The 12,500-nt window shown below is 37.2% G+C and overlaps 1 protein-coding gene across 3 annotated transcripts in view; it reads left to right on the plus strand.

Moving 5' to 3' along the window:
• The window catches only part of LOC133526866 (acetylcholine receptor subunit beta-like 2), a 112,699-nt gene that overhangs the window by 25,420 nt on the left and 74,779 nt on the right, over positions 1 to 12,500 (plus strand). For all 3 annotated transcript variants that reach the window (XM_061863694.1, XM_061863693.1, XM_061863692.1), the window contains 5 exons: positions 388 to 516; positions 4,042 to 4,203; positions 5,779 to 5,938; positions 7,089 to 7,216; positions 9,394 to 9,569. In XM_061863694.1, coding sequence (XP_061719678.1) covers positions 388 to 516; positions 4,042 to 4,203; positions 5,779 to 5,938; positions 7,089 to 7,216; positions 9,394 to 9,569 — 755 coding nt within the window. The remainder of the gene's footprint in view (positions 1 to 387; positions 517 to 4,041; positions 4,204 to 5,778; positions 5,939 to 7,088; positions 7,217 to 9,393; positions 9,570 to 12,500) is intronic.

Raw genomic sequence — 12,500 nt, forward strand, 5'->3', positions numbered from 1 at the left:
ATTGCAAAATAAGCCTACATGTCCAATGTATAATCAAACAAAAACGCAATTTTCGTCTAAATTGCGCAAAAATCCGTTTTATATTTTTGTACTTATTTTTATGATAGATCCAAACTGTTTACATGAAAATTCGAAATTTTTGACGTAAACCAAGGAGCAAAACGCCCAAAAGGTGCTGACTGTAGCCTATTTCTCAAGTAAAGTGTCGTATTTTGATTCAAAAACTAGATTTTTCGTCTAAGGGCTGAAATTATTATACATTTGCGTACGATAATGCTCTTTGGAACGTACATCGTACCCAAACCCAAATTAAAGTACGTGTACGACGAATTATCGTCCGCCTGGCAACACTGCGTTAATGTATCCATGAATTGTGCTGTGTTTCAGAAATGGTTCGACTATAAGCTACAGTGGAATCCAGATGAATACGGCGGCGTGGAGATGCTGTACGTACCCTCGGAGCACATCTGGCTGCCTGACATCGTCCTGTACAACAACTGGGACGGCAACTACGAAGTAAGCATCATCATCGGCTACCTCAGGTTGTCCCGGCTTTTTGCCACGACTCAAGAATTTTGGCCAAGGCACGAAGCGACTACCATCTGATCTTCTAAACCAGAGGGGAAACTAGGCATTATATGGGTTTAGCCTGGTGTCGTCACGATGTTTTCTTTCATCGAGAAGCGACTGGTAAATATCAAATGATATATTTTACATAAGTTTAAAAACCTGATTAGTACGACCCGGACCGGGGTTTGATCCTGCGACGTCCCGATTGAAGGTTTATTACCCGACTGCCTGAAAAAGAGTTATTTCTTTTATTTATGTCAAACAATATTAAGTAGGTACCTAATTTCATTTGTCAAAAAAAAGCATCGTTTTAAGGCCTTGCAAATTATACATGCAATATGCTGCTGAGAGCATCACTTCGTTGCTTAACAGCTAGGATTATGTATGTATTTACAAATATGATTATTATGCCTAAATTGGTACCTTTCGATACAAGTGTAAAAAGTAGGAAATTCGCTTTAAATCGACACGAGTTGCGAATTACCTTCTCGTACGTGTATTGTACAACGTTTGACAGTACATATGGCCCTTTAAATTCTTCCGCATATCCACATATAGTGCTAGTTATTACACTAGGGCGGTAAATAAGTACCATATGTACTGTAATAGTTATTTACAGTACATATGGTGCTACTTTAGTGCACTAGTGCGAAAATTAGCATATTACGTTACGTTGTACGATACATGTGCGAATAGGTTATTCGCAACTCTTCCTTCGGTCGTGTTTTAATTTATCGCCACTCGTATCGAATTGCGAAAAATAGGAAATTCGTAACGAGTGGCTATAAATTTACAGTATCTACATCATTATGACCCTTTAAATTTTCGACATAGTTATATAATGTGTTAATTTACGCACTATTGCGGAAAAGTAGCACCGTATGTACTGTAAAATAACATTTTAATATCATAATATAATAATAATATCCATGACGCCGTCTCGGAAAGTCACTCAGAATATCATCTCCGGTTGTTTTCATCTTGCTAACTTGAGTACTCGCACAGACATAACCTCGTAGCCAGGATTATTCACCAGCAACTTGCTCTTCTATACGGTCTTGTCTTCGGACAAATATCTGAACGCGCCACTATTGTCAAGGCGTTAGAGTGCGTGTTCAGATATTTTTGAGCACCTCGACCGCTCCGTTATATCTAAAGGTGACTGTACTTACCTGCGCCAGTTCTCGTAAATGGTCGTGCCACGCTCTATTAGGTTCGATCTATCATCACTGACAGGACTATTGTAGCCAATAAGCCTGACATCGTGCTGACAGATCGATCGCAACGCCGGGCCGTGCTCGTTGACATCACCATCCCCCATGATGAGAATGTCGTGAAGGCCGAGAAGGACAAGTCCAGCAAATACCTAGACTTGGCTCACGAGATAACCGCCCGCCATGTGGGATGTTGATTCGACGATCATTGTCCCGATAGTCGTATCAGCGAATTCAGCGAACGGTCTCATAGCGAAGAGTCTCGACCAACATCTTGAGAGACTCTCGCTAGGTGGTTGGATCAAGGGTCAGATGCAGAAGTTCCTCACTCTCCAGCCCTGACCACCGGCAGTTTGGGCCCTACTAGGCTACATTTTTAGGGTTCCGTACCTCGAAAGGAAGAAACGGAACGCTTATAGGATCACTTTTTTGTCCGTCCGTCCGTCTGTCTGTCTGTCAAGACCCTTTTTCTGAGAAACTCGTGGAGGTATCAAGCTGGAATTTATATCAAATACTCAGGTCTACTGTCCCTTGGAGCTGTGAAAAAATCAAACTTCTAAGCCAACGCAATCAAAGATACAGCCATTTATGCCGCGAAATTTCGACACTTGAAAGGGAATCAAAACCTACAGGGTACTTCCCGTGAACTCAGAATCTTAAAATTTGGTAGGAAGCAACGTCTTATAGCACAGATAAAAGAAAAATTGCGAAAACCGTAATTTTTTTGTTACTTTCATCATATAATAAAAATATTTTTAATAATTTTAAACCTACTGCCCCTTTCCTCATGAATGCGTAGAGGTATTAAATTGAAATTCATATCAAATACTCAAGTTTACAATACCTTTAAGTTGTAACAAAATCGAACTTTTATGTCAACGGAATCAAAAGAAACAGCAATTTAAGTCGCATATTTTTAAATTCGCAACTACTCGCAAGGGAATCAAAACCTAAAGGGTACTTCCAGTCGACCTAGAATCTTGAAATTTGGCCTGAAGCAATGTTTTATAGTGCATACAAATTACAAATGGAAAATTCCGAAAACCTTGAATTTTTTGTTACATCACATGTTTTTTTATAATAATAAACTTATTACCCTTTTCCTCATGAACGCGTAGAGATATATCTATAAACTTATATACTTAGGTCTAATTTTGTCTTTAAGCTGTGAAAATACACAAATTAAAATTTACAAACATAAATCAACGCAAAAACGCAAAGGTACAACCATTTATACCGCATATTCTGACTCGAATTGTCGTGATGGGTAAACTTTTACTTATATACCTACAGGTTTGTACGGAACCCTCGGTGCGCGAGTCCGACTCACAGTTGGCCGGTTTTTAGGGTTCCGTAGCCAAATGGCAAAAAACGGAACCCTTATAGATTCGTCATGTCCGTCTGTCTGTCCGATTCTGTCACAGCCACTTTTTTCCGAAACTATAAGAGCTGTACTGTTAAAACTTAGTAAGTGGATGTATTCTATGAACCGCATTAAGATTTTCACACAAAAATAGAAAAAAAACAATAAATTTTGGGGGTTCCCCATACTTAGAACTGAAACTCAAAAAACCTTTTTTCATCAAACCCATACGTGTGGGGTATCTATGGATAGGTCTTCAAAAATGATATTGAGGTTTCTAATATAATTTTTTTCTAAAATGGATAGTTTGCGCGAGAGACACTTCCAAAGTGGTAAAATGTGTGTCCCCCCCCGTAACTTCTAAAATAACAAAATGAAAAATCTAAAAAAAATATATGATATACATTGCCATGTAAACTTCCACCGAAAATTGGTTTGAACGAGATCTAGTAAGTAGTTTTTTCTTAATACGTCATGAAATTTAAAAAAAAAAATTTTTTCATCATACCCATACATGTGGGGTATCTATGGATAGGTCTTCAAAAATGATATTAAGGTTTCTAATATCATTTTTTTCTAAACTGAATAGTTTGCGCGAGACACACTACCAAGGTGGTAAAATGTGTGTCCAAAGTAGTAAAATGTTGATCGAGATCTAGCAAGTAGTTTTTTTTAATACGTCATAAAGGAACCCTTCATGGGCGAGTCCGACTCGCACTTGGCCGCTTTTTTTCAATAATATGTTTGTATTGTTTTTGTACGTGTTTTTATATTTTACTTTTATATTCATTTTATAAACGACCTCACTGAAGAAGAAACATATCTAGATATTCTTAAAGCAGGTCATACTTTGGAACTTCACGAGTGATCGGTAACTCACCTTGCTATGCTCAGGTAACGCTGATGACGAAGGCCACAATCAAGTACACGGGCGAGGTGAACTGGAAGCCACCGGCCATCTACAAGTCCTCCTGCGAGATCAACGTGGAATACTTCCCCTTCGACGAGCAGACTTGTTTCATGAAGTTCGGATCGTGGACTTACAGCGGATTTCAGGTAACGTTGTTGATCAAGTACAGGTATAGCTAGCGACCACCCACAAGATGGACAGACGATCTTATTAAGGTCGCCGGAAGACGCTGGATGTGGGTCGCTTCCAACCGGTACATGTGGAGGTCCAAGGGGGAGGCCTATGTTCAGCAGTGGACGTCTTATGGCTGAGATGATGATAGCTAGCGGCAGATTAAAAAAAACTAGAACTAAGAACCAAAACTCTTTATTTATATGATATGAATGCGGATTCAATTTTTTTTTTTCAAATTATATTATTATCTGAATTTAAAACTGCTTGCTATTTTATAAGTTCTCCTCGAGTACTTCCCCTTTCAGGAAATCGGGTCAGTCATTCAGCAAACTTACGGACCTATTCGAACAATGCTTTTTTTTTTTCCTGGCATTCCCCTCTTGTGTTTTGGCAGGAGGGATTTTGCCAATGACGACGTTTTAAGACGTCCCACGCACGATAAGCATGTTCGGTGTATGATAAATTTTGGTTTGGTAAAAGGACTTATGGTAGGTACTTAAAACAAAAAACATTTATTGTTATGGACATCACAGACAACACAGGACATGTACAGTTTATTAGAAAAAGAGCGGGAAAGGTAACAGTTTTGACAATTAGAAAGCATACCAACATAAGGAGAGATAAGAAATGGACAATAGACATAAGATGATTTTACTAGAAAATGTAGAGCCGTTAAAGTTTTATATTATTTTCTTGTATGTGTTTAAGGAGAATTCCAGTGATGGGAGGGAACAATGCTTTAACATGTCACAGCGATACGATACCGATCTGTTAGTGTCAAAAAAGACATTTTTGGTAGAAAATGTTTAACTTACAAACTAAAAAAAAATTGTATACATAGGTATTAAGCAAAAGTTACGAAGCCCTACAATGGCCGAGGCCGGAATCGAACCTGTGGCGTCAGCTTACGTGGCTAACGTCCTCTAGGCCAGCCCTAGTGGCCTTTTGGTAGGCATTTTGTTGGGCCTCTGTTTACTTACAGACCATATTTAATAAAAATAATTTGATTTATTCTCTATTTGTAAATTTACAGCAGTTATTCTACGAAAAGATAACTAAATTTTCTTATTTAAAGAGTTTTAAGATAAAAAAAAAACTTAGAACTGTAGTTTTCTTTTCCTCATATTAGTCTGCCGTGTAAAATCCAATGACTTAATCAAATTAAGATAACCAGTCACCAGCGATTGCATAAACATCTTTGTTTATTTGTGTGAATATAAACATTAAGTCCAATTAAGCGATAATTACATAAATACAAATGATATCAGAAAACTTTAAACTGCGATATCGAACGTAAATACCAAAGTTATTAGCTGATGAGTAAAACTACATCAAATACCCCTTCAGAATATTTAGTGGTAAAGTTAAATTAAAGCCACTTCAAATTGACGTTCGTAGATAGATATACTGTTTTAGAAGCCTAGTAGGTTCAAAGTTAACATATAGATTTAAGATTGCACCGTGCCATATTTACCTAAAGTTCATTTAAGAACTAAGATGAAGGCCCCCGTTGACAGCTTGTTATGATATATAAAATAATTTGGCAGGTGGACCTAAAGCATATGGACCAGCCAGCGGGTAGCAGCTTGGTGCACGTGGGCATCGACTTGAGCGAGTTCTACCTCTCGGTGGAATGGGACATTCTAGAAGTGCCCGCTACGAGGAACGAGGAGTACTACCCGTGCTGTCCCAATGAGCCATTCTCTGGTATGTTTAACAGATGGAAATATTATGAACCGTGCGTCTCCCTAAGGTGAGAAAGGATTGGAACAATTTGCACGCTTCTGGTAAGCTTCGGTGACTCAGGTGGTTAAGAGCGATAGGACCGGTGTTTCAAAAGGTGTTTGCTCGAAGCGGTGAATTTTTCAATTTTTCCTTTAGTAAAAAAATGGACCAGTCCGTTACACTTGAAGTTTGGTCTGATCGAGTTCAACCTGTATTCCACAAGAGGACTTGGTGGAAGTAGGCAGCCATGCATGAAAGTTTTACCTCTCCATAGAGTGGACTATCCTTAGCGCCGGTTGCTTTTCACTCGTGCCATTGTCATAGAGTAAATGGTTTGGACAGACAATTTAGATGAATTTATAAATAAACACATATTTAGAGACAATCTAACACATAAATACCTAGCCCCAATCATAAGTAAAGCTTGTACTATGAGCACTAGGTAACCATACACATACTAGATAACATTCGTACACTTAGGACCAACTATTCGTTATGAGCACACAAATAAAACGCCCTTATCGAGATTCGAACCCGAGACCATCTGCTTTGTAGGCAGCACTAATACCAACGATATTTTTTTTATCATGTCATATTTTACTGGTCCCCTCAAAAGTCCGTCTAAGCCACTGTCCAAATTAAAACAAGAAATATTACTTTACTAATCCGCGAGAAAATAACGTGCTACTTAGTGAATAAGTGCTAACCCGTTATACTTACTTGCGTATTTTTACATGCAATTAATGTTCCCACCCTCCCACCGCAAATAAATATAACAACCCACCACCAAAAGTAAAAAACTCGACACGTGTTTCGCCTCTCTACGAGGCATCCTCAGGAGATGCTGGAGATGTTGACGGTCTGACGCCCGACAACTGAAACATATTATGTTATATTTATTTGCGTATTTATTTTTGCGGTGGGAGGGTGCGGAACATAAATTGCATGTAAAAATACGCAAGTAAGTATAACGGGTTAGCATTGATTGACTAGCACGTTATTTTCTCGCGGTAATCCGCAAAGTAATATTTCTTGTTTTAATTAGCATGGATTTCCGCAAAGTAACGCCTGATTCTATTAATTAAGCCACCGTCCTATTTATTTCTGAATATTAACCAAGACATTGTTCCAGACATAACATTCAAACTGACCATGAGGCGAAAGACTCTGTTCTACACCGTCAACCTGATCATTCCCTGCGTCGGCCTCACCTTCCTCACTGTGCTCGTGTTCTATTTACCTTCTGACTCTGGGGAGAAGGTAAGAGACTGATTAGTAAATATACATCTTAGAATTGCCTCATCACATGGTGGTCATTAGCCAGAGACTAACGAGGTAAAGTTAACGTGGAGAAGACCGTCTATAGGCAAGACCGACTATAGGCAAGACCGTCTATGACCTCTTTCATCGCTTTTAACTCTTGCTTTTGTACATACTACAGATACTCCACTTATACAAGGAGGTCGGCAAAGCAGAGAAAATGCAAAGCGCTTCCTTTCTCAATATGTCTGAGTGAAGAAGGTGTAGTCACGTACTTCAATTGTTGAGCTATTTAGGGTTTACTTTATATTGGACATTTCATAACATTAGTATTAACGACCAAATCAGCTTGAACCCTAAATGGATCAGCAATTAAAGTCTGTAACTTTACTAAGTATATTAATAGGAGTTTTTTGCCCTACGCCGTTCTTCGCAACGAAACATTTTATATGCCGGTCTACCACATTAATTTTATAAATAGTCTAAATTCTAATTTTATTTACTGAAATCATAATAAATATTGACGATGTTTTTGATAAAAGTAATTAGTTAATGATTGCATGATTTGAATTAAAATCTAGAAAATGATAATAATGCACTATAAGAAGAAGTATTAAAGTAACACATTTAGTTCCAGTATTAAAAAAAAGTACTACTTTGAGATACTTAGAACCTACTAGGGTGTTTGCTATAGTTTATTGGCCACTCCAATAGTAATTGGCCACTCTTAACAATAAGATTTATATTGCCTTGTTCTTGCTGATTTGTTGAGAGTGGCCACTGAGAGTGGCCGATCTTTTAATCACCCCTACGAGTCTAATTATTTCAGAGTAATCCTAATTAAGAATGAAAAGTCAGATCCATTCATCATGAATTATACCATTTCATAAAACTTTACTACTTTCTTTGAGAGTAGCTTTTATTACAGTTTCAAATTGTTCGAGAACTTGGATATTATTAAGTCTTAATAGATTGTTCTTTTAGATATTTAGTAAAACAAAACAGGACCATTAGCTCCTAACTTAGAAACGGGTTATTCTCCTCTTCCTACCCTACCATCAGCAGACTCAGATTAGATATTTTGGATTCATATAATTATTATCTTACATACTAGAATTGAGATTCGATCTTTCGTTAAAGATAAGATAATTCTAAATGTTTAATCTTTAAGATAATTCTAAATGTTTGAGGAATTTAAAATGACTACCTAATTTTGACCATTTTATTGACAGTAAATACTTAAGATCCTAAGAATAACACTGTGATTGACAATAGTCTGATTTATATATAATTACTTACTACTAGGTATGAGAATAGAAAATAGTTTAATTTTGTTTTCTTTAAAAATGTTTAAGATAATTCTAAATGTTAAGGAATCTAAGATGACTGCCTTATTTTTACCCTTTAATTGACAGTAAATACTTACTTTAGTACCTATACCTAACAATAACATAACACTATGATTAATTATAGTCTGATTTATATATAATTACCTACTACTAGGTATGAGAACAGAAAATAGAAGAAAAAATTTCGAATTAAACTTACTTGAATACAGAATTTTAGTTTACTTTTGAAGCATAACCCTTGTTTTATATGACAAAAACTAGCAAGAACCGAAAATACCGAAAAAACCGGGAAATCCCGGTTCCGTAATACAAAAGTACCGAAATTCCCGGTTCTCAAAAAGAATACCGGTTCCGAAAACACTAATGCTTACACATATCTCTCTGCCGACTTATCTATGCGGTCGAATATATAGCTATTTCGGTGCGAAGATGGGGATGATCCTTACAAACCTGATTCTATTACTAAGGCCGATCTTTATTTTGTCAATTTTGTCGTGTGTTCTCGTTTTTTTCCCTTCAGATTTCGATAGAATTTGGTGTATAGTCAGAGTTCCCTAGTTTGGTCATGATTCGTACAATTTTAATGGATTTTGTTTATAATTTTCGTAACAGAAAATTATTATTTTTTTGTCTAAAACTGGGATTTTGTATTTATACCACCCAGAATGAGGAACTCTTTTAATAGCCAAATTTTATCTAAATATAACGACGAAAAAATCGACTACATTATAAAAATCACTCCCTAACGTGTTGCTCTCTCGTTCATTATCTTACTTCGCTCGCAGCTCATTACCCTGAAAAGGAATTTCAAAAAGCACTTGTCCCCAGATCTCGCTTTGCATCTCTATCCTGGTGTCTCTCACCGTGTTTTTCCTCGGTCTGGCCGAGATCATCCCGCCAACGTCACTGGCGATTCCTCTGCTCGGGAAATATCTACTTTTCACCATGATACTCGTCTCGCTCAGCGTTTGGGTCACAGTGTGCATACTAAACGTGCATTTCAGGTAATGACTAATAATAGAAAGCGGAGGTGCGATGGAAAGTAAGACATGGATTTTATAACGCGTCAAATGGCTGGCGAGCTTTTATGATACGTTAATATCTGAATAGCGCGTACAAAAGTGACTTATACAAAATTGGATGACATTCAATCGCTGTGTTTATGTGACGTCTCAACGTACTCAAACGGTCAGTATGTACGTGTTATTGGCTTTTGGCTTAGTAAGTGACTTTCTTAGGTAGTGATTTTCGAAATAACTCACCTTCTTGGGTAGGTATTTTGAAAGTCACTCATATTCTTACACTGTTACACTGATACCTTCGTTCAGTCCTTTAAAAAAACGAGATGTTTCTAGACCTTAGAATATCAAATTTAATGGGTAACAAATACTTAAAATCATCATTAAACAAACTAGTGCAAAGTTGAATTTGTACGGATAGAAGAAACCTAGCAGTAGAAGTAAATAATGTTATTTATTAAGAATTTTAAGTACGTCGCCAAACTTGAATATCAGTCGATATCATAAACGCTTATGCCAAGAGCTGCGCCAATTTTAGATTAGTCAATATGAACTTATTACACTGATAACACTTACTTTCCAACGGCTGACTCCGCTTATTTCTAGATATCATTAAGTATCTTCTGGTGTCGCTGACGGTGTTCTTCCTGCTTCTGGCGAAGATCATCCCGCACACGTCGCTGGCGATCCCACTGCTGGGCAAATACTTGCTGCACACCATGATCCTGGTATAATTCAGTGTGTGGATGACCGTGTGTGTGCTCAATATGCACTTCAGGTAAAGGAGAGGTCATTCCTTAGGCTTTAAGGAACAGACGCTGTAACAGGAGCTAAAAATTAAACTGTAGGCTCGACTTCAAAGAGACCAAAATTTATTCAGCGACTTTTAAAATTAACTTGTAGGTATTTTGATTTTTACTTTATTTCAAAAATCTATTATTTTCAAGACGTACTGTTTTGCGAATCTTGTTATGATTAAAGTGTGACAAGCAACGTCAAATAAATAGGTACAATGATGATTGCGTACATGAGATAAAATAATTAATTTGTATAAAAAATGGGAAGCTTCATAATATTAAAAAGTTGTGAAACAAAAGTTTTATTTATTTAGTGTCAATTTTCAGCGCCGGCGACTTCTTAGGTTACTAATTGTTCCAGTTTGGGTTCTACGTCAAGATTAGTGTCATTTTCAACTAAATGAAAGATGTAGACGTAGATTTCATCTAATGGCTCTTCTACACGATGGACCATCATAGTGGCCCACTAAGCTGGGCCAGCGTGTAGAGAGGGTAGTGGTGTCGGATGGCTTATGGCGCGCGGGATGGCGATGGGATGGCCGCGGTGTCGGTTTTTCGTCGGCACATCAAAGGCAGTGGACCAGCGATGGCTGTCCGCATCTACACGTGGCCCATCCCACAGTGCGTGCTCGAACGTGGTCGAGAGTGGACGTTCGTGCTGTGTATTATTTTGATTAAAAATGACGAGTATATTGCCGCATCACGAAAGAATAAAGGTTTTAGAGTTATATCGGGGAGAAAGCGTAACATGGAACCCCAAACATAAAGACCAAAACTATAGAAATAAGGTAGCAGGATATTTAAAAAAAAAGTTTTTATAACAAATAGTGCACGAATTAATTAGAGGATTAGGAAAATTACTTATACATTACGCAGACATCTATATATACAGTACATTCACAATTTAAATAAATAAATATACCAATAATAAAAGAAATAAATATTAGATACCTACATATCTAAATATATGTACATACATAAATTATATATATGCACAATATATACCTACACAGCGGCACATTAAGAAAGAGACAAGTAATGATTTTTAGTAGGGTTTCAAAGCTTTGAAGTGTTTATTGCACAAATTTAAATTGACTTAGTTGACAACCTGTCTGGCCTAGTGGGAACCCTACCTATGAAGCCGTATGGTCCCGGGTTCAAATCCTGGTAAGGGCATTTATTCGTGTGATGAGCATGGATATTTGTTCCGGAGTCATGGATGTCTTCTATGTATTTAAGTATTTATACATATGTATATAATATGTATATCGTTGTATAAGTACCCACAACACAAGCCTTATTGAGCTTTCCGTGGGACTTAGTCAATTTGTGTAATACTGTCCTATAATAAGTAGTTTATTTATTTATTTATTGCGACGGATAAATAACATCCACCATAATCTTCTACGTCATTTCTTTTTAATTACTTTATTATTGTGCAGATTAAGAAAAGGTTGGTACGTGGCGTATAAATAAATTGCTGCAGCGGCTAATGCTTCCACGTCCATCTTGGAAAACGAATAGATCGCAACTGAATGTCGCCATCATGTAGTGGCGTGTCAGCCATCGCATGGCCATCTCGCTGGGCCAGCGCTGAGCCATCGTGAAGAGGAGCCATAAATTGGTTCAGCGGTTATTGATTCCCCATACAAAATTCCACTTCCATTATCACACCACCCTTAAGGGATGATTTTTGGGATAAAACCTATCCTGTGTTCTTCCCCGAGATTTTAGCATGAAGAGGAATTTAAAAAAAGTTTTTTATTTTTATTTTATATGTTCTTACTTACGTGTCCATATGATACTATAAATTAATTCGCCATCCCAGATTTTTACGAAAACGGTACCAAACTTGACCTAGTAGATTAAATGATATAGATAATTATCAAGATAAAGTTGATAGCCCTCGTCTAAAAATTTATATCAAAAAATTTGATGGCTCCACTTCTCAAATCCATCCTTGGGTCCTATGGACCAATCCTGCCAAAGGAAAACTTTTGTTGACGCAACACCGAATTTTACGAGCTGCACCTTCGACTATAGGCTTATAATGCATTGCTGAGAATTTAATGGAGAATATTTTGGCAGTTTGCTAAAAGTTCTATAGAAATGTAAAATC

This window comes from Cydia pomonella, chromosome 17 (genome assembly GCF_033807575.1).
Source record: "Cydia pomonella isolate Wapato2018A chromosome 17, ilCydPomo1, whole genome shotgun sequence".
In the NCBI taxonomy this organism is placed as follows: Eukaryota; Metazoa; Arthropoda; class Insecta; order Lepidoptera; family Tortricidae; genus Cydia; species Cydia pomonella.